Source organism: Mycteria americana, chromosome 2 (assembly GCF_035582795.1).
Source record: "Mycteria americana isolate JAX WOST 10 ecotype Jacksonville Zoo and Gardens chromosome 2, USCA_MyAme_1.0, whole genome shotgun sequence".
NCBI classification, from domain to species: domain Eukaryota; kingdom Metazoa; phylum Chordata; class Aves; order Ciconiiformes; family Ciconiidae; genus Mycteria; species Mycteria americana.
This window is the reverse complement of record NC_134366.1, coordinates 174469082-174494112: the sequence shown is the minus strand read 5'-3', so window position 1 is coordinate 174494112 and position 25031 is coordinate 174469082. Positions and strand designations below refer to the sequence as shown.

Here is a 25031-nt window from a genome sequence, read left to right as displayed (position 1 = left end):
CCTGCGCACATAGCGCCTGGTGCGGGTATGTCTGGGGCCTGGCTGCTCTGTGCCTGCCATGCCCCTTGGGGCCAGTGTCAGCGTGTGCACTGCTGGTGTCAATGCACGTGGTGCCTGCTGTGCGTTGTGTCCCTTGCCCCAGTGTTGGTGTGGCCAGTGTTTTGTCACGCCTGGTGTGTGGGATGTGCCCCGTGCTTGGTGTTGGGATACCTGGTGTGCGTGTCCCCTGCCCTGATTTGCCTGGGACTCCTTGTGCATGGTGTGATGTGGACTGCTGTCCCCAGAGCCCTGCCTGCCTGGTGCTGGGGGTGCCTGGTGGCCTGTGTGGCTGTTGTCCCATGTGCTGCCATCCCTAGAGCCCTGTGTGCTTGGTGTCCCATGTGCCTCTTGTCCCATGTACTGCCATCCCCAGAGTCCCACGTGCCTGGTGCTGGCGCAGCTGGGGCCATGTGTGCCTGCTGCTGGGCAGGCAGTGTCCTATAAGCCTGGTCCCCGGTGCCCTGTGTCCCCTGTGTGCTGCCATCCTTGGTGCCCTGTGTCCCTTGTACCACCCTTCCCCATGCCCAGCACACTGCATGCCTGTGTCCTGTGCACCCATCTCCCTGCTATGGCCCATGTCCCCTGTCCCCTCCTGCATGCTGCCCTCTCCCTATGCCATGTGTCACTTAAGCCACCAGTGCCCCATATGCCTGCTGTCCTGTGTGCCCAGTGTCCCATGTGCCTGGTGCTGGGGATGCCAGGTGTCCTGTGTGTCCAGTGTCCTGGGTGCTTGGTGCTGCCTGTTGTCCCGGGTACCCAGTGTCCCGTGTGCCTGGTGCTGGGGGTGCCTGGTGTCCCGTTTGCTGCCATCCCCGGAGTCGCTGGTGTGCTGGCACAGCTCGGGCCATGTGTGCCCAGTGCTGGGTGTGCAGTGTCCCGTATGCCTGGTGCCCTGTGTCACCTGTGTGCTGCCATCCCTGGTGCCCTGTGTCCCCTGTGTGATGCCATGCCTGGTGCCAGGTGTGCCCTGTGTCCCCTGTGTGCTGCCATCCCTGGTGCTATGTGTCCCCTGGGTGCTGCCATCCCCGGTGCCAGGTGTACCCTGTGTGCTGCCATCCCTGGTGCCCTGTGTCCCCTGTGTGCTGTCATCCCTGGTGCCAGGTGTGTCCCCCGTGTCCTGCCATCCCCGTGTCCTGCCGTCCCCGAGTCCTGCCATCCCCGTGTCCCCTGTGCGCTGCCCTCCCTCGTGTCCAGTGTCCCCGCGTACCCCCCCCCCGTGCCCAGCGCCGCCCCACATCCCCGCTGTCCCCGCCCCGCCTCCCCGCGCCCACCGTGTCCCTGACCCCCCCGCGGCGCCCCGTTCCCGCCGCTCCCAGCCTGCCCCGCGGTGGCGCGGCCGGGCCATGGCGCCGCTGACAGACCTCTACCACCTCACCATGGCCTACGGGCACTGGCGGGCCGGGCGGCACCGCGCCCCCGCCGCCGCCGAGCTCTTCTTCCGCCGCGGGCCCTTCCGCGGCTCCTTCGCGCTGGGCGCCGGCCTGGCCGAGGGGCTGCGCTGCCTCCGCGCCTTCCGCTTCTCCGCCGCCGGTGCGTGGGGACCGGGGAGGACACGCACGCACGCACGGGACACCTCCGGGAGTCCTTCGGGGGGGACCTGAGGGACAGAGGGGGCTATGGCGGGGGAGAGGGACAGCCTTCGGGGGGGACCTGGGGGACAGGGGTACCCCCCAGTGGGACCTGTGGGAGGACAGAGCCAGCCCTCAGGGGGACAGGGGAACCCCTCAGGGGGGACTTGCAGGGGACCGGGAGAGTTCACAGGGGGACTTGAGGGGGACAGGGAGACCTGGTGGGGACAGGGACACCTGGTGGGGACAGGGACAGCCCTCAGAGGGACCTGTGGCAGGACAGAGAGATCCCACAGAGGGACCTGGGGGAGACAGGGACAGCCTTCAGAGGGACCTGAGGGACAGGGACATCCCTCAGAGAGACCCTGAGGGACAGGGGGACTCTTGAGGGGGACACAGGGTGGGACAGGGACAGCCCTTAGAAGGATCTGAGGGACAGGGGGACCCTTGAGGGAGACACAGGGTGGGACAGGGACAGCCCTCAGAGGGACCCGAGGGACAGGGGGACCTGGGGCAGGAAAGGGACAGCCTTCAGAGGGACCTGGGGCGGGACAGGGACATCCCTCAGGGGGACCCCGTCAGCGGGAACTGGTGGGTTGGTGGGGAGAGGGACATCCATTAGGGGGAGAGTGGGACACCTTAGGGGGACAGGGACATCCCTCAGAGGGACAAGGAGACCCCTCAGGGGGATTGGGTAGGGACAGTGACATCTGTCAGGGGAACCTGGAAGGACAGGGAAGGCTAGAGAGGGACAGGGGGAACCTTGAGGGGGACACGGGGGGGGGGGGGGGGCATGGACATGGACAGCCCTCAGGGTAACTTGGGGGACACTGGGACACCTTCCAGGAGGACAGTGCTGCCATGGACAGTCCCTCAGAGGGGACTTGAGGGGCCATGGTGCTCTCCAAGGGCTGGGGACAGCCCTGTCTGTGAGCTGTCACCTGCCCCTGGCATGGGGGGGGGAGGGCCCACTCCCTCCAGCCTGACCTGTGCCACGGGACCGCAGCTCGGGGGACCACCCACCCCGGGGCTCATGGAGTTCTGTCCCCGCAGACGTCGCCTACCTGCGCTCCGTCCTGCCCAGCACCACCGAGGACGCCTTCTTCGATTACCTGGCCACCCTGGATGCCTCGGAGGTGACCCTCTCTGCCGTGCCGGAGGGCTCCGTCGTCTTCGCCAGGGTGGGACGCACTCAGTACCCTCCCCTGCTTTGGGGCTATCGGCTCCTGTGTCCCCGGGGAGGACAGGGACGTCACTGCCCGGCTGTCCCCGCAGGTCCCGTTCCTGCAGGTGAAGGGGCCGCTGCTGGTGGTGCAGCTGCTGGAGACCACGTTGCTGTGCTTGGTCAGCTATGCCAGGTAGGGATATGGCCTGCTCTGGTCCCCCAGCTGCCGGTGACCACATTTGTCTCCGCTGTGCCAAACCTTTCAAGTTCCATGGTGGCCCCTCCCACGTTCCCGCGCGTCAGCTGCGGTCAAGCGGAGAGGGTCCCAGAGTCCCCCCCACCCTTGGCTGCATGCTGGCTCCATGCTCAGCCTGACTTGGTGTGACCTGTCCCTTCCTCCCCCAGCCTGGTAGCCACGAACGCCGCTCGCTTCCGACTTCTTGCTGGCCCAGATATGAAGCTGATGGAGATGGGGCTCCGTCGTGCTCAGGGGCCGGATGGTGCCCTTTCAGCCTCCAAGTATTCCTACATTGGGGGTGAGTGCTGCCCCATGGCGCCCTGTGGCGCTGTGGCCACGCCGTCACCCCTGTCCCCCTCCTGTCCTTCCTTGCAGGCTTCGATTACACCAGTAACGTCCTGGCGGGGAAGCTCTACGGCATTCCGGTGCGCGGCACCATCGCCCACTCTTTCATCATGTCCTTCACCTCGCTGGAGGAGGTGCAGCCCCGGGTGAGCATCGCCGCGGGCAGGGGATGGGGATGGGATGATGCTCTGCCCATGGCTGCGCTCCTGGCACCGTCGACGATGCCACGGGGTGCACAATGCCCATGTCCCCTGGGCAGGAGCTGCCACCGCTGGCAGGAGGAGAGCCCGTGGATCTTGTGGCCCTAGCCGAGTCGTGGCTGGGGCAGGTGTGCGAGCTGCTGCAGACTCCCCCTGAGAAGGCGAACCGGGGTGAGCTGGCTGCCTTCGTGTCCTACGCCATCGCCTTCCCACAGGACTTCCAGGGGCTGCTGGACACGTATTGCGTCAGGAGGTGAGGACACTGGGTCCCCCCAGGGTGGCTTTGCCACTGTGGCAGAGGGGATGGACCTGTCCTCCTTGTTCGGTGACTTCAAAGGAGAGATGTTTTCACCTGGCAGCATCCCCGTGCTTTACTGTTGCATGATGCAGGGCTTGGACCCGCTGCTGGACCCACCCCGGGTCCCTGTCCCCCCCAGCCAAGGGACACTAACCCTCTCCTCACCCATGCCAGGAGTGGCTTGCCGAACTTCTGTGCTGTGGCGCTAGCCCTGCACCAGCTGGGGTACCGGGCCATCGGGGTGCGCCTGGACAGCGGGGACCTGGCCCAGCAGTCCAAGGAGATCCGCCAAGTGCTCCGAGCCTGCGGTGCTCAGTGAGTCCTCCACCAAGCCTGTGTTGGCTGCCACCAGTCCCTGGCTTCCCCACCTTGAGCACCCAGCACCTTGTCCTGCTGGGGTGGGAGCCCTCGCTGCTCAGGGGAGTGCTGCAAGCAGAGGCGGGGTCCCCCCCCAAACCCTCGCTCGCTCCCCTGCCCCTCTCCAGCTTCCAGGTTCCCTGGTTTGAGACCATCCTCATCGCCGTCAGCAACGACATCAGCGAGCAGAGCCTGGAGGAGTTCAGCCGGGAGGTGAGGTAGCTGCTGGAGGGGCTGGGACATGACCTTGGCTTTCTGCTGGCACCGATGAGGTTTGGGGGTGCGTGGGGTGGACATGAGAGTCCCCTGGGACTTTCTCCCTGGGTGAGAACAGAGAAGAGTTTCTAGGCTGAGGGGGGAGGGGGAAGGTTTCTGGATGGGACAGACAGACAGACAGACACCGGGCACCTTCAGGCAGAGCATTCTCTGACCTGCCCTGTGGCTCCAGTTTTGGCATGGGCTTAAAAAACAGCGGTGGGGCTGGGCTGTTGATGGCCGCTGTCTTCTCTGCTGCACCAGGGGAGCGAGATCGACATGATCGGCGTCGGGACGAACCTGGTGACGTGTCCCCTGCAGCCGTCGCTGGGCTGTGTTTACAAGGTGGGGGTGGCGGCTCTCTGCCCTGCTTGGGTTGGGTTGGAAGGGACCTTCAAAGCCCAACCCCCCTGCCACGGGCAGGGACATCTCCTACTAGATCAGGTTGCTCAGAGCCCCGTCCAACCTGACCTTGGATGTTTCCAGGGATGGGGCGGCTACCACCTCTCTGGGCAACCTGGGCCAAGGTTTCACCACCCTCAGCGTAAAAAATTTCTTCCTTAGATCTAGCCTGAATCTCCCCTCTTTTAATTTAAAACCATTCCCCCTTGTCCAGTCACTACAGGCCCTGCTAAAAAGTCTGTCCCCATCTTTCTTATCATCAGCCCCCTCTAAGTACTGAAAGGCCACAAGAAGGTCTCCCCGGAGCCTTCTCTTCTCCAGGCTGAACCACCCCAGCTCTCTCAGCCTTTCTCCATAGCAGAGGGGTTCCAGCCCTCGGACCATTTCCGTGGCCTCCTCTGGACCCGCTCCAACAGGTCCATGTCTGTCTTGTGCTGGGGACCCCAGAGCTGGACGCAGTGCTCCAGGGGGGTCTCAGGACATGGGAGTAGAGGGGCAGAATCCCCTCCCTCGACCTGCTGGCCATGCTGCTCTGGATGCAGCCCAGGATACGTTGGCTTTCTGGGCTGCAAGCGCACACTGCCAGCTCATGTCCAGCTTTTCATCCACCAGTACCCCCAAGTCCTTCTCCTCAGGGCTGCTCTCCATCCATCCATCCCCCAATCTGTATGGATACTGGGGATTGCCCTGACCCAGGTGCAGGACCTTGCACTTGGCCTTGTTCGAACTTCATGAGGTTTGCATGGGCCCACTCCTCCAGCCTGTCAAGGTCCCTCTGGATGGCATCCCTTCCCTCAAGCAAATCAACTGCTTCACTCAGCTTGGTGTCATCTGCAGACTTGCTGAGGGGGCACTTGATCCCACCATCTATGTCATCCTTCCTGGAAATAATGGTCATGAGACCGCTGTAACAAGAAGCTTGCAGGCAGGAGGAGACAGATGTCCAACTCTGGGATGGTTTGAGGGGTTTTTTTTGCTTTATTCAGCTGGTTTGTATCAGTGGCCTCCCCACCATGCAGGGACACATATAGAGGGGACAGAGCTCAGCACAGTCCCCAGCACCAGCATGAGCTGGTGAGTGTGACAAAAATAAGGTGCCCATCCCCATAACCTCCTTCTCCTACAGCTGGTGGAGGTCAATGGCTCCCCATGCCTGAAACTCACAGAAGATGAGGAGAAGGTTACGATCCCAGGAACTAAGACGATGTATCGGCTCTACGACGCTGCTGGTGAGTTGGGACACCCTTGCCCTGGTGCTGCCCCGTTGACCTGTGTTCCCCTCCTGCTGCATAACCCTGTCCCCCGTGTCTTGTGCACCTGCTGACCCCTAACCTGGCACCCCTGCAGGTCACCCCTTCATGGACCTCATGGCCCTGGAGGAGGAGCCCTCGCCCAGCACGGGGCAGGAGCTGGCAGTCCGTGTCCTGGGGCAGCTCCGTGAGGCCAGCAAGGTCGTGCCTACTGCTGTGGAGCCCCTCCATCGCACATACTTCAGAGACGGCCAGGTTAGGGGTAGCTCTGCCTTCTGGTGCTGGGGTGTCCTCCCCCACGTTGGGTGAAGGACCAAGCCAGGGTGGTGGCATCTTGGCAGTAATGGCAGAATCAAAGGGTTAAACCCCAGCGTTCCCTTGCATCTGAGATGTCCCCTGTCACAACAACCCAGGTGCCACCCTGCGCATGGTGGCATTGGAGTCCAGCCTGGAGCTGACTCGTTGGGGATTGAGGCTGGGTGGCCAGCACCCCACATGGACATGGTCATGCATCTCCATCCTACAGGTGTGTGAGCTGCTGCCCAGCCTGCCGGAGGTGAGGAGCCACGCACAGGCATCCCTCAGCCTGCTCAGCCCTGCTCACCGACGGCTCCATGAGCCACAGCCCTACCCGGTATGTCTGCCACTTGCCAGGCACCATTGGTACACACCCAGGAACCCTGCCTGGCCTCGGTGGCCAGAGCAAAGCCAGCGTGGCTCCACCGCAGCGCTGCAGCGGTGCGTGGATATGGGGCTGCAGTCCCCCCTGAGGAGTGCACACTCACCGTCCCCTCTTGCTCCTGTGCCAGGTGGCCATGACAGAGAGGCTGCACCACCTCCTCACCGAGCTGCTGCAGGCCAGCCAGTAAGGGGGTCCCCGCTCACCCCCCCACCCTGTGCCAGCCCACGCTGGGCACAGCCCCTGCCTGGGGCCGGCTCTTGCTCTGTGCTCTTTTGAAGACCAGGTGACCAATTGGGAATTAATGGTTCTAATGATGTTGCTGCTGCGTGGTGCTGAGCCAAGGACCCTGCAGGAACTGGAAGTGCTCCCTGGGGTCCCAGTAGCAAAGCTGGGCACAGAGGGATAGGGCAGGCAGAGCTGGGAGGCAGCTGCCCCTGCGTCCTCTGGAAGTGATGGTCCTTCCCTGCCTGCCTTGGTGGCCCTGCCAGCCCTGCACCTTCTGCCATGGCAGTGCTGCCTACAGTGGTAGTCCTGCCAAACCCTGTGCCTTATGCTGTGGCAGCGCTGCCCGCCTTGGTGGCCCTGCCAGCCCTGCACCTTCTGTGGAGGCAGCCCATGCTGACGCTTCTCAGTGGCACTAGAGACCACGTCTTGAGTGCACAAGAAGGGGTCCACCATGGGAAGGGCCAGCCTGTCTCCCAACCCCTGTCCTGTGGGACATCCATGGCAGATGCACTTTGCACTTCCTATTTTAGGCTTTGGCTCTGTGGCCACATTTTTATCTCGTTCCATTTTGTATGTGTTCCCTGGGGGCCGGAGGCCAGCTCCAGGTTGACACCAGCTCCAGGTTGATGCCTGCACTCTCTAACCTGATGTTCATAGAGGAAGCGTGGCACTAATCCCTGCATTTAACTTCATCCTAAGCAAAAAACAAAATAAAGGCCTTTACCCACTATGGCTACGGTCACACCGGGTGGCTGCCCTGGTCTTTCTTTCAAAACTTTCTTTGCCTTCAGCTTGAACATTTAATTCAACATCTTTCACTTCATGAGAGCTGACCCATGAGAGCACCGGGGGGTGGCCCCAGCAGGTGCCTCACAGCCCCATTTCACGGCATCCTATGACCCTAATTCCAGTGAAAACCCCTTTGTAGCTCCACTGGGGGTAGGTCTCATGCCCAGGTAATGACTGTTTGCAGGCTTTATCAAAACAGGGGCAAGAAAAGTTGTTGCATGGAATGGAAAAAAAACTGCACAGACTGAATCTTCTCCGAGACACGCATATTTAGGCACGATTAGAGAACAAGGCCTGATGGTCTCGTTTCTAAAAAAACCAAACAGGCTGGACCTCCCTCTATGCGTGATACAATGCTCCAGCTGTAGGCACTGTATCACACTTAACATTTTAAGAGGAAAAAAAACTCCAGGAAAACCCAAGAGTTTGCTATTAAAACTTACATTTTTAGAGCAGAAACACCAGAGATATAAGAGCCCAACCCCCGCGTACCTGAGTAGAGATTGTCCTGAGTTCTTAGGAGAGAAGGAATGAAGAGCAACTTTTAAGTAGATGAAGAAAGACAGCGAGATAGCAGCACCTTCCAGCCCCTCAGCCCTCTCCATGGCCACAGAGGATCAGCCAGAGGTCAGTAAGCGGGAGCAGGGTAAACCCATCCTCAGGACGATCCGTCGCTAGATCTGCCACCATCTCTCCTACCCCTAGAGACAGACTTCAACCGCTGGTGCTTCGGCTTTGCCTAGGACCATTTTGAGTATCTCCAAGGATGGAGACTCCACCTCTCTGGGCAACCTGTGCCAGGGCTTGTCACCCTCCTGATGAAGAAGTGTTTCTTGATGTTCAAAGGGAACCTCCTGTGTTTCAGTTTGTGCCCATGGCCTCTGGTCTTGTCACTGGCCCCCATGGAGAAGATCCTGGCTCAGTCTTCTTTGCACCCTCCCTTCAGGTATTTATAGACATTGATGAGATCCCCCGGAGCCTTCTCTTCTCCAGGCTGAATAGTCCCAGCTCTCTCGCCTTTCCTCATAGGAGGACATGATGATGAGTCCTTTCATCATGTTCGTGGCCCTTTGCTGGACTCTCTTTGACTTTCTTGTACTGGGAAGCCCAAAACTGGACCCAGCACTCCAGGTCTGGCCTTATCAGTACTGAGCAGAGGGCAAGGATCACCTCCCTTGACCCGCTGGCAACACTTCTCTAAATGCAGCCCAGGACATTTTTCACCTTCTCTACCACGAGAACACATTGCTGCCTCATGGTCAACTTGGTGTTGAGGCCCAAATGCTCAGGCAACGACATTTGGAAGCTGAATTGGACGGCATTGCTTTCAAAACATTAACTGTTAACAATCTGGGTTCATTACACACCAGCTGTCCTTAGTAGCCACCACATACAGAAATAAGGGACACACCAGAAAGCCGATACAGCCATCAAGCTGTTGAGGTCCCAGTTAGCATCACAACTCTGCTGTCAGCAAAGAAGATCCTAAACCATGTGTATCGCGTGGCCCAAGCCAACAGGATCGATACAAAGCTACAGGCTGCATCTTACAACTGCTGCACCCTACATTAAAGAGGAAAAAAAAGCAGGAGGAAGATTACAGCTGCATATGTGGGGCTCCTGGATGCATCCCTCAAGGTTTTGGTGTCCTGTCAGTGCAATCTGGAATCTGGGCAACCCAACTCATAGCCCTGACTCCTGTAACAGCTTCCCACTGCCATGACAGCATGTGCTTAATGGCAGAGAACCCCCAGTTTGCAAATTTAAGTTATTTAACTTAAGGAATACCAGTTCCCACCCAGAGACCCTAATCCTTACTGCAGTCACAGCAGAAAATCCAAGAGTGCTCATTTTTTCCATTTTTGCCCTTGGAATTCTGTTATTGGTCTTCGGCACAGATCTCGGAAGCGGACGCAAAGATGGGACAGTAAGTGCTGAAAGTGAAGTTAAAACACCTGATCATGTAGCATTAGTGCAGACTTTGCAAAAAAGAGGGAGGACCTGTTCCTCTGCTCCATCTTTCTTCCAATTTTGTTCTTACAAAAATATGTCTTTTTAAAGCATATTTGCAGCTCAAGACATCCAATTAATCTCATGGTTGAAAATAAAGGATAAAAGGGTGGGTAAAATAAAGGTGGGTAAAAGTGCCAGAGTATTAGTGCTGGATAAGGAAAGTGCAGACTATTCAGGGACCCAGCTTTAGGTGTGGGGTCACATCCCAGACCTCAAGAAAAACCCTCGTCCTGACCCATCTCTTAACCACACCGGTGCAGCTCACACCTCCTGGTCTTCTCACTCCGCAAGTCCACGTGAGGATGTCTTATGCCGGGCGAGGCTGTGGTTTTCTTGTGCTCTTTGCAAACCTGAGGATAACTGCTCATGTTTTGATTAGATGCTGGTCCTCAGCTTTGGAGGGAAGGGCTGGCAGGGAGAAAAGGATGTTGGGGAGGACTCTGAGGTAGGGCAGAGCTCTGCAAAGTGCCTGGCGAGAAAAGGGGGTGGAAAGGGAAGGTAGGAAATGAGAATGAATTTGAGTGGAAATAATTCAGAGTCCAGGTCTGCCGGAAGTACAAACTATCACTCGATAACGCCAGGTACAGGATTTAACAGACCCGGACAGGCTGACATGGATAGCTTGATACCAGACACTGGAAGAGGTAAGAAGAGGCAGAAGCGCAAGCTCGGTGCACCCAGACTCGGCTGCTTTCACCGATTACGAGCTGCAGGGTTGATCCAAGCTCCCGTTTCCGATGCCTTGCTGCTCTGCGAGACTAGCCCAAGGCAGTGTCATTTGTAAAGCGCCATCTTCTTGCTCTGGTACATGTACATGTAGGCGTCACAGAAGAGGCGCTTGGCCACTCCATCCATGTCCCGAGGTTGCTCCAGGGCTAGCACAGCCAGTGGCAAGTCCAGGTATTTGGCAACTTCAGGGCACAGTGTTACCATGGGAATGTTGAAGCCGTTTTCATCACCTAACACAGAAAGAAGGAGAAAAGTCCAAACCAGGTCCCTGGGGACGAGTACCTACAGCTCAAGCAGATACCACGACACTTGACAGTAACATAGTGCCTTAGCTGAGAGATCTGGAGGCTAACAACAAAGTGGGGAAGGACAGGAGAATGGTCCTCACCCACACAGCAGCCAGTCCCGGCTGGCTCAACAAGTCCCTTGTTTGAACACAGCCAGAGGATGAAAGCACTAGGAGGAACTCACACGTGCTTGGCCTGGCCATACTCTTCTCTGGGGTCTACTTAAATGGTCGCTGTTGGAAACAGGGTCCAGAGAAAGCCTAAATCGTGTAGGGGGCTTCAGAGGAAAAGGCGGACTGACCAGCACCTATGCAACGAGCGTTGCAGACCCTCACAGCTGCCCACTGTGCAGCGCCCGGCTGCGATCAAAGCTCTGAGCCCACCACCATGTCCTCACCATGCCTGTCAGCCATGCTGTCAAAGAACATCCAGTGTTCGTTCTCAGGGCCGTATTTCACAAAGGAGACGTAATGACTGGTCTCGATGCAGAGCACCGCGAAGAGCTCCATCTTCTCGCGAGGGACCTGCTGGCTGCCCCGGGGGTTCTGGCGGTGAAACTCTTCTGGGACGTGCAGCCTAGTTGGCTTGTGTGTTTTGCGTCGGTAGTGGGAGTGAACCTGAGGAGAGATGACGAGGTGGCACTGCTGAGCGGGCAGAACTGAACCTGGCCTGCCAGAAAGAGGATTGTGCAGGGGTCAGACCCCCACTTTATTCCCCACTGATCTGACTCCCATGGTCCCTTGCATGCCAGGGAACGGCATTGTGTCAACAGGCTGGCAGCAAGAAGCTGAGATGGGAGCCTGCCACCCTCCAAAGAAAGGCCAGAAAGCTGGAGGACTGCTCCTGGTGAGACAGCGTGGAGGGCCCAGCACTCATTCTGTGCAGGATCAGTGCTTATTTAGGCTCTATGTAAGCAGAGGGTTCTTAGTACCAGTGGCACCTAACATGTGGCACCTAACCCCGCTCATGCAGCTGATGCGGGCAGTGGGACTGACGCTCAGGAAGGGGCCACTCTGTGCCCAACCTGAACGGCTGCAGGGACAGCAGGGGAAAGGCGGGTATTTTGGGGGGTTCAATCTGCTGTCAGCCACCAAGGCAGATTTCGTGAACAGCTAAAGAAAACGAATACCTGTCTGGAGCAGGAGCTGCAGAACTGCTTCAGGCCCATAGCTGCGAATACTTTGTCTTTGAAACACTCCGAACACTCCAGGGTGGCGACGTCGCCGCACACGCAGCACTCCCTAGGACCTGCAGGGGCAACAGGGGTGAGAGGATCTGTCTTCTCCAGATCTCACCCGAAATCCAACTTGTCCTGCCAAAACTGGTGTTCAGGGAAGAAGAATCACACCATGATCCCACCTTACATCTGCTCACAACCCAAAGAGGTCAGACCTGGTTGCTCACAGTCCCAGCCGGCAGCTTTACCATTGCCCAACAACTTACTGTCAAGCAGCAGATCTGTTATATCCAGCTCCAGGGAAGGAATGATTTTGCTGAACATTTTATATTCCTTCCCAAAACGTGGCATTTGGATAATGAAGCAAGATGGGATCTGGGAAAAGAAAGGCAAACAAATCACCCTGCCAGAAGAGACAAGCCCTAGAGACTCTTCTCTCCATATTGCTGCTGGGAGTAAAGACGTTCTGCTCCGGTTATTTACAAGACAAAATGGCAACAGGGAAAGCATAGCCGTCTTCCCAGGTCACGCTCAGATTCCCCAAGACCTCTCTCTTGTGGCTGTATCCTGATTCTTTGCAGTGTTGGATATAAGACATACTAGACCCACTGCAGGCTCACTGGCAGGCACAGGTACGTTGGAGGAAGCAAGAAAGAGGCAGCAGATAGCAGCATAGGCGGAAGGTAGCTGGGCTCACCTCCACTAGCTTCAGATCGGAGGACAGGAAGGAGTGTTCCACTAACTGCTGCACGTCAGGAACCACCAAATCCTCCTGTTTGTCCATAAATATCTGGTAACAGTAACAGTCCTGCTCCTTCTGGCCTCCTGACCTGCAAGGAGTGGTCACGGGGCTTGTTTACGTGGTGCCACAAACATCTGAGCTCCCAGAGGACATACCGGTTTTGTCCTGCAAGAGCTTCTGGGCCCAAGGCACCAAGGGCTGCTTGGTGCAACACTGACACGAAGCACTTTTTCCACCCAGAAATACTAAATATGTGTCATGAGAGGAGGATACAAGTACCATCTTCAGTCTCATTATCCCTCCATAGCATCACATCCTGCTCCTATGAGCAAAACTCGGTTTCCCCTTGTCAATGTAAATATTAAAAGACATTTCAATATTTTAAAAATCAACTGCACTACGGCACAATCAGCAAACTCCTTCTCAGGTGAAAGATCTATTTATAACTGCACATACAAAAGTTAGAGAGCAAAACTTGGTGCATTCGAAAGGTGAGTTGTGTGCAGAACATCTCCCACTACCCCTAAATCCCTGAGGCAGCAGAGAAAGGATTTCCTTCACATGACCCTCTGCAGGGGAGCTGCAGCACAAAGTCATCTTTGTGCTCAGCTTTTCCGAGTACTCCACGATCTACAGCTTGACTGACGTCTCAACAAAGGAGCACAGAAACCGAACAATCCCCTTCTATGCTCCTGAACAGCGCAGTTATTTTTGGCTTCCTTCAGCCTCTCATCCTCTTTGTAGAGTCCTGAAAAACTGGGACTGCATCCATGGACTGCCTGTTTGAGAGGCTGCAGGACCTGAGCCAGCTTGACAGTCTGGACACATCCCAAATTCATCCAAAGGCTGTCAGATACTGCTGGCTCTGCACTGAAGTTGGACACTACATTTCTCAAACCACTGCTGGCTCTCCCTAAGGATAAGACAAGGTTTTTATCATCATTTTCTGAAGGTGGCACCTCCAGGGAGAGTTTAGAAGTGTCTTTTCCTGGATGCGTCACCTGGGACAAGATCACAACAAGCAAGATCACACAGACAGCAGAGAGGAGCCACACACAACTCACCGAGCTGTGCCTCCAAAGCCTCGATGAAAAGGTGCAAGCAACATGCAGTGATCATGAGGTGGATAACTAATGAGCCTGGCCTGGGTAAATTGTATCGCTTAGATATGGAAACTTACTGCAGTTTCAAGAGTGGCTCTATTCCCAGGATCTGATGCATGATGAGATTGAGGAACTCCTCAGGATCTAGAAAGTCAGAGAAAAGCATGGGTCACCACACCAGGAACGCTGCCTTGCCTCACTGCATCCAGAAGGCAAAAGCTGCCAGATAAACATGAGCCAGCATTTTGTGAACCTGAAATCTCCTCTTTTACTCTAGGCAAGGGGACAATTGGGCTAAAAGCTGAAAGCACTTGGTTAATGCATAAATCCTAGCATGAAAAAAGCAAACCGGCCCTCAGATGCTGCACTCTTACAAGCCGGGCCATCACAGCAACACTATCTCAGAGACCTTAACGGACAGTTACTGCTAACACCAAAAGTATAAACTCAAAGTGAAATCAGGAACAGCTACAGAAATTGAAGAAACTGAACAATTAAACTATCCCTGGCTAAAATAAATACACAATAGTACAAAACACAGGTGCTGTTCACTGAGAAGATACCTGCTGTTTCTAGAAGAATCAATGCCACTTGTTTAGTATCCAGGTACTTAGAGGTTGTTGCAGTGATGTTTGGCATTGGTGTAATCCGTTTCCTTGTTGTAAACTACATGGGGCCTTGCTGTGCATGGATGGGAACATGGCGACTGCAACCAGAGATTGGTGGGTTTCAGCTGTAGGTGTTTTCTGTCTTATTTCAACCAGACTACAGTCTTTGAGGAACCTCAAATAACTTATCAGAACTCAAAGACAAGTTGATCTTGGCAAAATGATAAATCAAGCTGGATTCTAGCAGGGACTTCAGGATGGACTTATCAGGGTATAACTCAAAGTATAAAACGTCAAGGAAATTTCCTTTGTTTAAATCCTGCTCACATAGATCTTCCTCTTCCCTCCTGGCAACAGCTGCCACCAGGTAGAGACCATTCCCATCTTTCCATCAGGCTTCAGGACAAATTTCAGTTGAAAAGCCTGTAGAGTTTTAAAAGCTGAAAGTATTTTACATGTGCATTTTTTTACGTAAACGAAGAGCACAGCAGGCATATTAACGCACATGCCTGGGAGAAGCATACAATCAAGTTGTCAGCCTGGTGCCTGGATGAGGCGGCGCACAGCGAAGCAGCCCAGGGAAGGCCCCAGAGAGCACATTACCTTTCTCAGCGTTGGTAAAGCTTGAACACTGGCCTTTTTCAGTTAGCTGCTCCCTAAGGTGCATCACACTCCCAGCCCTGACGAAGCCAGTCCTAGAAACAAGAAAGAGCTGCAGATGATCTCTCCAGTTTATTGACATCATAGAATCATGGAATGGTTTGAGTTGGAAGGGTTACTCGGGTTTCAAGGTCATCTAGTCCAACCTCCCTGCAATGAGCAGGGACATCTCCCACTAGATCAGGTTGCTCAGAGCCCCGTCCAACCTGACCTTGGATGCTTCCAGGGATAGGGCATCCACAACTTCTCTGGACAACCTGGTCCAGTCTCTCATCACCTTCAGCGTAAAACATGTCTTCCTTATGTCTCATCTAACCCTATCCTCTTTCAGTTTAAAACCATTCCCCCTTGTCCTATTGCTACAGGCCCTGCTAAAAACTCTGTCCCCATCTTTCTTACCAACCCCCTTTAAGTACTGAAAGGCCACAAGAAGGTCTCCCCGGAGCCTTCTCTTCTCCAGGCTGAACAACCCCAGCTCTCTCAGCCTTTCTCCATAGCAGAGGGGTTCCAGCCCTCGGACCATTTCCGTGGCCTCCTCTGGACCCGCTCCAACAGGTCCATGTCTGTCTTGTGCTGGGGACCCCAGAGCTGGACGCAGTGCTCCAGGAGGGTCTCAGGACATGGGAGTAGAGGGGCAGAATCCCCTCCCTCGACCTGCTGGCCACATTGCTTGGGATGCAGGCTAGGAGACAATTGGCTTTCTGGGCTGCAAGCGCACATTGCCGGCTCGTGTCCAACTTTTAATCCCCAAGTCCTTCTCTGCAGGGCTGCTGTCAATCAAATCTCAGCAATGCAGAATGCCCCAGCATTGTATTTCTGCAGCCAGTGCCAGGATGCCGTTCTCAAGGAAGATGCTAAAATGTCTTATGTTCAATCAGCAATCCATGCCTCTCTTCCACATCTCTCTAGGGAGGATGAGGAAAGAACCTGGTATCGTTGATCCAAATTCCAGAGATTTTAGCTCCCATGCCATGGTCTAACCCTCATCCAGTTTGGCATTGTGTACTGCCTTTGGGACTAACTGCTGATGAAAGCAATGCCCTTGCTTCATCAGCTCCAGGGTTCCTTCACAGAGGTGACCTCAACCCCAGGAATCCCCCTTTCATCCCTTCACTGAGAACTACAGCCCACAAGGCTTCCTTCTGAGCAGGAGAGACTCACGCACATGCAGTAGGAGTCACGACAGCCTCGCAACCTGGGGAAGGGAACAACTGGAAGAGAAACCCAATATGAAGACCTTTGGATGTGGCTGGCAGGAGAAACCCTCCAGGTAACCCTTTCCCTCAGTGACAGATACCATCTGGCAGGGCAGCAGAGAAGGTATGAAGGCAGATGGACGACTTCCAGGATTCCCACATACTCACTTTCGAAGGGGATTAACAATCTCATCCCGCAGAATGCTCTGGACGTTCCTGTCACACAGCGGGAAGGGCTTGAAAAGCATGGAGTCCAGTATGGACGTACAGGAGAAGAGGCTGTGAAAAAGAGCGTGCTGTGTAAGCCCAATGGGTTTGCAGCAATAGTTAGAACCAAACCATCATGCCTGGTGACAGTTGGTGGCTTTTATTTTCAACAGGCCATGCATGCAATTACAGAAGGGTGAGTGACAGCACGTCTCCACAGTGAGATAAGCCACATCTGGTTTAATGAACACTGGTACTAAGCAAGGCAACAGCTCAGAGAGAATGAAATCTCATACTTTGCAGCCAAAACTGCTCATGGGGGGGCACCACTGAGTCTTTTCCTCTCCGAACAGTGCTGCACAGTGAAGCTGGGACCTCCTGGGCAGTTTCTTTGAAATGTTTCCAGCCATTACCTCCAGTGACAGAGTCAGCACAGTCCAAGTCCAGAGAGCTACGATCTCTCACCGCCCTGCATGACAGACACACGGGTACCTTAGGTACTCACGAGGGGTATTTCAGGGCCTGAGAACCTACCAGATGAGGAAGGAGATCAAAAAGCAGCAAGCATCGAGGCTGCATCTCCGCACAGTTATATTGTACTCTATACCGGGTAAGTTTCCAGCCACCTTGGAAGTCCAGGGAAGCGTTGCAGTTTAGGGCTCTGCCCAATTAAAAAAGCACTCATTTAATGAAACGGCACCACCCAAGCAGGTCTTTACCTGAAGAGAGCTGCGTCCATATAGCAGGAATTACAGTGGCCTTGGATCCCCTTCATCCGCCCTCGTAGGACATGCACCGCTGCCTCGTTCCTGAGGGGAGGAAAACTGTCTGAAGCCTGTGGAAGAACTTCCTGCCCTCCTGCAAAAGAAGGAACAGAAGCAACTCCTTTTAGCTTCCCACCTCATCTGGGTCAGCTCTGGCCTTCCCCGATGCCCCAGAGGTCTGCTCCGCTCAGAAGACAGCACCACGCTCTTCTGCGCTGCTCCTGCTGGGACTCAACCCTGCTGGGATGAAGACTTGTCTCTTTAGTAATCCATCTACTGGAAATGGAGACAAAATCAAACCACCTCTTCTTCACCAGAGACGTGCCCTAGCAATCCATACCGCCTCTGCCATCATTATTCCTAGTATAACGAAGACAAAAAGAGCTACAAACAAGCTGGTGCTGCGTTATATGCAAGCTTGGGATCTCTCTGTTGAAAGACTTGTGACCCCAGTAGCAAGGGGACAAACAGGGACAAATATTTGCTTTAATAGCCTCATCCCGCTGGCCCGTCATCTCCTTAAGCTTCAAAGGTGGCTTTCTCAATCTGGTCTTTTCTGGTTTCTTCAGCATTCTCCCCTTGTAATTCAATCCCCTCTCTTAAGACATTCTTCCTTGTCCCTACTCCCAGTTTTTGGGCAGTCCCTACAGGAATCCTGTTTTCTTGTTTCCAGTGATCTCATTTACAGTTTCTAAATGGCTAGTTCACACTGTGTTCTCTGCTCTGGAAGAATTTCTTCCTGTTCAAATGAAAATACTGACCTGTTCTTCCCTACATCTTCTTGTGAATGTCTTATCGTCACATCAAGCTCTACATTAAAATTGATTTAAGCCTCTCTCCCTTTCCAAGCTTCCTCTTATTTCTCAGTCCCCAGGTGCAACACCGTTATCCCCTGACATCCTGGCCATGGGCCTGAGTTACCCCCTCCAACTCTCCAGAGCCACTGCCCTGAAAACCACAGGCAGAAGAGCCCTGCCTTCCTTGCAGCATTCACAATGCCTTGCAAAGACTTGCTCTGGACTTCTCTCCTCTGTTAACTCCCATTTCCTGCCAGCTTCCCCTTCTCCAACACATCCATGCCACCGAGGCCTCATTTTTAGAGCCACTCACAATATTTTGCCTTATATTCAGTGCCCTAGTCTACGTTATCCCTGTATTAAATTACTTACCATCTCTCACACTTGTGGGGCATTCCCTATAAATACCACCATGGCAACCTCGGCATCCTTAAAACTGACATCTTTTGGAACACTCAAAGAAAGTGAAGAATATTAAACCACTGATTAAGACACTGCGTACGAGGCTTCTCTGTAGCATGCCTTGTCCCAGCGCAGCACTGTCTCCCCACTCCCCAGAGAACTTACTATAATCCACAAGGCTCAGGTCACTGTTGTGCAAACACTGGAAGCGAACATCAGGCTGGCAGGACTGCAGCTTCACGAAAAGGCCGCGCTTTGGAGCGCAGTGGAAGTAGTATTTGCCCAGCCATTCGCCAGCAGTGACGCCCTTATCTTCATCCTGGGAAAAGAGCATTGAGGAATAACATGAGAGCAGGCTTTCCACGAATTCAGTGCAATCCCCCATACGGCCATTTAATATCTTAAGAGCTGTGTATAAGTTTGGTCCTGTTTTGTTGACTGTTTTCATTTATTCTGGTTATGTTTTGAACTTATTGATGCCGCTTGTAGGATTCATGATTATTCCATCCCACATTCCAATAACATTGCTCTAGAAGAGAGCAAACCAACCCTCATAACCTTTCCGCAGGCTCTCCTCCCCAGCCTAAGGGCATGATTAGTGCCCTCACAGTTCATACTCTGACATGTCAGAGGCCCAGGTCAAGCTGTGAGATACGCAGCCACAAGCTGAAGGACTTCAAAGAAAAGAGAAGAGCAACCAAGACCTGCCCGTTCCGATATACAATCTCTCAGCAGGAAATATTTTGCTCCTTACCAGTTCAACTCCTGCCATTTTGTGCTTAATTTGGGGCAGGTAACCCAACCAGCGGATGATTCCTGAAACCTGATTTCCCTTGTCCAAGGTGATCTGGACCATGGAGTTCACCTCCAGGGATGAATTCCCACTTTCACACTCTTCACCGCTCTCGCTTATCTCTCGTTTCATTTGTTTTGTGTGTCCCAAGCCCATGTCAGACTCGAATGGTGAAAACAAACCTAGTGGGCAATACAAAATGTCAGGTGAGGTAGGAAGTCAACACCTAATGACAGACACCTCTGGATCTCACCTAATACCAGGTCTGTTTTGAAATTATAGGCCACACAGACAAGCATGAAGCTGAGCACCAGAGACACAAGGTGTAATTCCCAGTGATATGGCCAAGCTGGTCTAACAAGCCGAGAGGGGACAATCCTGCTCCTCATTTCCCCACCCAAGGCTGCACACTCCAGCCTCTTGCTGGCCCTGGAGCTAATCCAGCCCTTCACAGAGCCATTTCAGACTCCTGAAAAGGCAGCAGGGGGGGTACTTCCTAATTATTTTTCTGCCTTTAGTAAGATGAATCAATTCAGTGAAGAGTCTAATGATGGCTCCCCTCGGGCTGGCCCTGACAGCTACACGGTGTCTTTTGATGGCAACAGAGGGATTCCACTAATTTCTTGTCTTGTCCAATGACTCACACCATCGCTGCTGGCATCTGTGCTTTTCCGAGTTTGTCTGGCATCAGGATGAAGCTACTGCTCCACCTTCTACAGCTAAATTAAAGACTCTTTAACCAGTGGTGCCTTCTCCCCTAGGAAATACTTCTGCACTGCAATCAGACTCTCTCTTCTTCTTCCTGATAAATGGGGGGACTCAGCTTTAGTTGCCTAACAGAGAGTACCAGAACTCGAGACTTTTCTATGGACCTTCTCTGCCTCCTGAATGACTTAGTTTTTGTTGGACTTTCAGCTTATCAGTACCCTGCAGAGAAGAAATAAATGCTAAATCCCCAGGAATGTACACAGGGCAGACACATCTGACGATAACCTACTTTGCAAGCTTTCCTTCACAACAGAGTCCATAGGGATTTCTCTGAAAATGTCAGTTGTTCCTTCTTCTTCCTGAAAGGAGAGAAAAACCTATCAGCCAAATGCTTTATAAGACACAGGGCATTCCTAGAATACAAACCAATTTTTCAAACAGGCCTGGAAAGTTTGCATGTAACCTCATGTCCCTTTTGGACATTCCTTCCACTTCTCTTTTAACGTCCCACCATAACATAGTTTTTAAAAAAATCCCCCAACCCCAAGAAAAGGCATCAAGACTGCTCTTACCGGACAAACTTTAACGAACCATTGGGTTCCCTCCCTGTAAACTGCCATCGCTATTCCTTTTGTGAGGACCTCGTCCACGTAGAAGCTAACTGCATCTCCCACTTTCACAGGAACCCCCTCCTCCGTGTCCGGTTTTGGCTTCTGTTTCACATAGTCGTCATCCGGCATGGGAGTAAACTGGATTCTGCTAAATGGCAGGAAGATCCCACAGTTCCGCTTACACTTGAAATACTCGGTGCCATGGTAAGATCCATCGCTGCGCCCTCTGTTTTCACCCTCGCCCTGAAAACACACCAGAAAGGGACGTTACATACACAAACATAAAGCCAAAATAAGCAAGTTACTTTCTCGGCCGCTTTACCTGTAACTCCACCCCGAAGAAGAACGGAGACAGCACAGGTGAAGTGTTTTTGTAAATGCTCCCGATGTAGCGGATGATACCAGGGAAATGTTGCCGGTCGACCTCCACCATCACTTTTTGGCCTGGCATGGCCCGCAGAGCTGCTTCAAGGCTCAGCCTCTCCAAGAAGTAGTTCAAACGTTCGTTGTGGCTGCTGACGGCCAGGAGGAAGACGGCCATCTCCTCACGCACAGGCTGAAGGATTTCTACGTTTATCGTGACGGTGGAGCTGTCATCCAGCATGACGACTTTCAAGAAGCAAGCTGGGGGCCTGTCATCGGAGAAGTTGCGCAGGTAACTTCTCTCGCTGCAGAAGCACATGTTCCCAGCTTGGAAGTACTTGCTGCCATAGGCACAGTCTTCTGTCAGGATGTAATAGCAGTTTCCGTCCCCTGCTGGAGGCAGGAGGCTGGTCATTGTCATTCCCCTGGGTTGTGAGAAAGGAGAGAGTCACACCAGTGAAGGTACACGCATGATATCACAGGATCTCAGAAGAATTCAGGTTAGAAGAGGTCTCGAGCCCAACCCTGCACTCAAAGCAGGTTGCTCAAAGCCTCACCCAGTTGAGTTTTCAGCATCACCCAGTTGAGTTTCGAGCATCTCCAACGACAGAGATCCCACAGCCTCCCTGGTCTCTTGTCCCAGTGTTTGATCACCCTCATGGTGGAAAAGAAAAAAATCCCATCTAACCAAGGTTTCCCACGTTCCTGCTTGTCCCCGTTGCCTCTTGTCTCCTCACTGTGCATCCATGGGATGAGTCTGGCTCCGTCTTCTCTACTAAACCCTCCCAGTAAGAAGTTGCACAGAGTGGCATCTTGTCTGTCCTGTTCTCCGCAACACTGTACAGCCAGAACGGCCTCATTTAATTCCACCTCCTGCTTTCTTTTCCTACTTACTCGCAGGAGTGGGGCAAAGGCTAAATTCTGCCTTTTAAAAATTCTCTAAAAAGGGAGTTCTAGTCTGCGACTAGAGCTTTTCGGTGTTGGGTTAAAGCACGTTAATACTCAAAACATCACGCAAAGCACAGTACCTACCGCATTACTATGCTGAGGCACTAAAGATCACCGTCTTTCAAAACAAATAGATTAAAACAAATTCAAATATCTAGAATCAGAAGTACGTTTTTGCGCTTATTTTCTAGTTAAATACGTCGAGTTAAATTTTCATGCAGTTGTCCCCTCCGCATCTGACTTCTGATGATACCATGCACAGCCAGGACCCAGACTTTTTGTTACAAGATACAAAAGGGGTGAATACAGAAACTTCTTCCTGCAGGTGGACAGGACTGGTTGGCCCAACCTGGCCAATACAGAGAAAATAAGAGGCCTGTTTCTAGACCATGGAGGAACTTAAGAAAGAAAAAAAAAGATGTCTCCACTATGGGCTACCTGGTAGAAGTTTCATAAAAGTTCAAAGTGGAGAGAGGAGGAATTGAGCAGATGGAATTAAGGGAAGTAGAAACACACTCGGGGCACTGCGGCAGGAAGCACGAATGCAGCTGTTTGCAAGAACAATAAACAGGTGGGTTGGGAGGAAAATGTAGGCAGAGCTTGAACAGAAAGGCTGTGCAGAGCTCAGCAAGGAGGAGGGCAGCGTTACTGGGGACTTCACTAGAGATTAATATCAAGAGAGCTCATTTTTTAAAGTATTAGGAAAAGATAAATCACTGCTGGTGTTGGAAGAAATCACCCGATGCCTGATCAGATCCTGGAGCTTTCCTTGCGTTTGGGCTCATTGCAGCAGCTTCCTACAGGAGCCGTCTCCCTTTCACTCTTATTTTTTAACCTTAGCAGGTGGGATGATGGCTCGGAGATGTGATCCAAATGCTGCTGGACTGCTTTTGGGCAACGCTCGTCTGCTGTGGTTGAAGGTCTGGTCTTAAAACGGAATAACCCCCCAGAAAACTGTGGGTCTCCTCAAGTAGCATCCACTTGGTTCTGCCAACGTGGCTCATTTCACGCATATAGCCAGAGATTCAAGAACCGAACGCGCAGCACCGAGGGCGGGGTGCTGGTGGTGCAAACCACGCTCACGCTCTTCCTTCTTTCTACCGAGGAGGGACTCCTGCCAGCGGAACACCAAATCTGCAGGGAACTTGGCGCAATTCACTCCGGGATGACCACCTCGAAGTCACGGGGCACTACAGGGGTACCCGGGAGCGGCCGTGCCAGGGCGAGCCCCCCTGCTTTGCAATAAGCAAACTGGGAGGTGACAGCAGGCTGTGGAAGTGGAATAAATCCTGTGGTGCGCAGCCGTTCCCTTATTTCCCATCCACGCAACTCGCTGCTGACGTTTTATAACTCTGCCGGCGGAAGAAAAGCTTAAAATTCTGTGATTTTTTTAAAGGATAGAATTAAAGAATAACATTATGTGTCCCAAGCCCCCCTGTTCAATCTTCCATTTTCAGCACCTTGGTTTTATGTTACTTTTTTTTCTCCAAGTTTTCTCTCCGCAAGGAGTACAACAAACCTCACTGTGCTTTAAATGCTGCTCAAAGGGGGAAACAAGAATAAACTGGTTTAGTCATAAACAAACTAGAATAAACCACTTTCCTCATCAAAACCAAGAATAAACCGTTTTCCTCATCAAAACCAAGAATAAACCGTTTTCCTCATCAAAACCAAGAATAAACCATCTCTTAAACAACAGAATATGTGCAATTCCCTCCCAGGTTAATAGAAATAAAAGCACATTCAGGCCAGTGTGTGATATTTGGGTTTGTGGCGTTTTAAAGAGCTCTGAAACCTGACGGATTACACTGAGGGGAACCTGGAAAGCGCCAGATAATTAAAATTAAAGCGAAATCAAAGCAGTAAATTGAGGCTGGGGTGGGGGAAGGCTCTTCAAGGGCCTGCCCCTGAGGTGACGGGGGGGGGGAACAAGGGGCTGAGAGGGCCCCACAGGGGCCGGGGAGCGGCGGGGCTGGGGGGCAGCGGGGGAAGGCTCCGCTGTGGGGCGATGGCCGAGGAGGGGAGGCGGCAGGGAGAGGCCATGGGGGGGATCCCGGCGCGCCCCCCCCCACCCCCCCGACCCCCCGCTCTCACCGTCTCCCGCCGCCGCCCCGGCCCCGCTCTTCCGCGTCAGGGGACGCCACCACAGAGCCACAAGGAGCGCGGCCCAGAGCGGCACCACCGCGCGCCAACACTTCCGGCCCGCCCCGCTGCCGCCGGCTTGCTAAGCCAATAGGAAGAGGCAGAGGCAAGGCAGGTAACCAATGAAAGGGAGAGGGCGGGTCTAGCGGCTGCACCGCCTGGCCCCCTGCTGGGCGCTAAGGGCGCCGGGAGGGTCCCCGCGGGCTGTGGGCGGGCTGCGGTGTCCCCGTGGCCCTGTCTCCTGTGTCCCCATAGCCCTGTGTCCCCGTATCCCTGTGTCCCCATGGCCCTGTGACTGTGCATCCCTGTAGCCCTGTGTCCCCAGGACACTGCATCCCATGTCCCCATAGCCCTGTGTCCCCAGGACCCTCTGTCCCAATGGCCCTGTGTCCCCGAGTCCCCATAGTTCCTGCGTCCCCATAGCTGTGCGTCCCCATGGCCCTGTGTCCCCGTGTCCCCGTAGTTCCTGTGTCCCCATAGCTGTGTGTCCCCATGGCTCTGTGTCCCCATGGCCCTGTGACCCTACATCCCCATAGCCCTGTGTCCCATGTCCCCATAGCCCTGTGTCCCCAGGACCCTCTGTCCCAATGGCCCTGTGTCCCCGTGTCCCTATAGTTCCTGCATCCCCATAGCTGTGTGTCCCCATAGCTGTGTGTCCCTGTGTCCCCGTAGTTCCTGTGCCCCCGTAGCTGTGTGTCCCCATGGCCCTGTGTCCCCATAGTTCCTGCATCCCCATAGCTGTGTCCCCATAGCCCTGCGTCCCCATGGCCCTGTGACCCTACATCCCCATAGCCCTGTGTCCCCATGACCCTGTGTCCCATGTCCCCATAGCCCTGTGTCCCCAGGACCCTCTGTCCCAATGGCCCTGTGTCCCTATGACCCCGTGTCCTGCATCCCCATGGTGCTGTGTCCATTGTCCCTGTGTCCCCGCACCCCTGTGCCCTGTGTCCCCTTGGCTCTCTGCCTCG

At 54.0% G+C, this 25031-nt stretch overlaps 2 protein-coding genes across 3 annotated transcripts; one reads left to right on the top strand and one right to left on the bottom strand.

The window, feature by feature from the left end:
• Window positions 1-1349: 1349 nt before the first annotated feature.
• Window positions 1350-7791, top strand: NAPRT (nicotinate phosphoribosyltransferase). The gene is made up of 13 exons (XM_075495382.1): window positions 1350-1569; window positions 2661-2788; window positions 2883-2965; window positions 3178-3308; window positions 3386-3501; window positions 3615-3808; window positions 4028-4168; window positions 4339-4423; window positions 4730-4810; window positions 5994-6096; window positions 6215-6372; window positions 6644-6751; window positions 6927-7791. Exons 1-13 carry the CDS (start codon window positions 1383-1385, stop codon window positions 6984-6986), a joined length of 1575 nt encoding a protein of 524 aa, XP_075351497.1. The 5' UTR covers window positions 1350-1382; the 3' UTR covers window positions 6987-7791.
• Window positions 7792-8039: 248 nt separating this feature from the next.
• On the bottom strand, window positions 8040-24116 carry LOC142406451 (ubiquitin carboxyl-terminal hydrolase CYLD-like). Of its 2 annotated transcripts, none has more exons than XM_075495380.1 (15): window positions 21662-23518; window positions 20933-21398; window positions 20572-20853; window positions 20289-20358; window positions 19253-19473; window positions 18664-18817; window positions 17255-17393; window positions 16497-16607; window positions 15076-15167; window positions 13942-14008; window positions 12717-12849; window positions 12286-12394; window positions 11972-12090; window positions 11240-11459; window positions 8040-10785 (listed from the first exon to the last, which is right to left on the bottom strand). In XM_075495380.1, the coding sequence occupies exons 1-15, from the start codon at window positions 21715-21717 to the stop codon at window positions 10601-10603; spliced, it is 2424 nt and encodes an 807-aa protein (XP_075351495.1). In that variant the 5' UTR covers window positions 21718-23518; the 3' UTR covers window positions 8040-10600. The 2 variants fall into 2 exon arrangements, with proteins under 2 accessions (XP_075351495.1, XP_075351496.1); XM_075495381.1 differs by lacking the exon at window positions 21662-23518 and adding an exon at window positions 24016-24116 and having other exon boundaries at window positions 8044-10785.
• Window positions 24117-25031: the final 915 nt, after the last annotated feature.

Bases quoted from the DNA above. Each gene is read 5' to 3' on its own strand.
- LOC142406451 (XM_075495380.1), bottom strand. From the start codon at position 21,717: ATGCACAGTGAGGAGACAAGAGGCAACGGGGACAAGCAGGAACGTGGG. The intron at 21,399-21,661 runs GTTAGATGGGAT...CTCACAACCCAG, and splicing joins CAGGAACGTGGGAAACCTTG to GGGAATGACAATGACCAGCC. The intron at 12,091-12,285 runs GTAAGTTGTTGG...TTGCCCCTGCAG, and splicing joins AACAGATCTGCTGCTTGACA to GTCCTAGGGAGTGCTGCGTG.
- NAPRT (XM_075495382.1), top strand. From the start codon at position 1,383: ATGGCGCCGCTGACAGACCTCTACCACCTCACCATGGCCTACGGGCAC. The intron at 3,309-3,385 runs GTGAGTGCTGCC...CCTTCCTTGCAG, and splicing joins CAAGTATTCCTACATTGGGG to GCTTCGATTACACCAGTAAC. The intron at 4,424-4,729 runs GTGAGGTAGCTG...CTGCTGCACCAG, and splicing joins TGGAGGAGTTCAGCCGGGAG to GGGAGCGAGATCGACATGAT.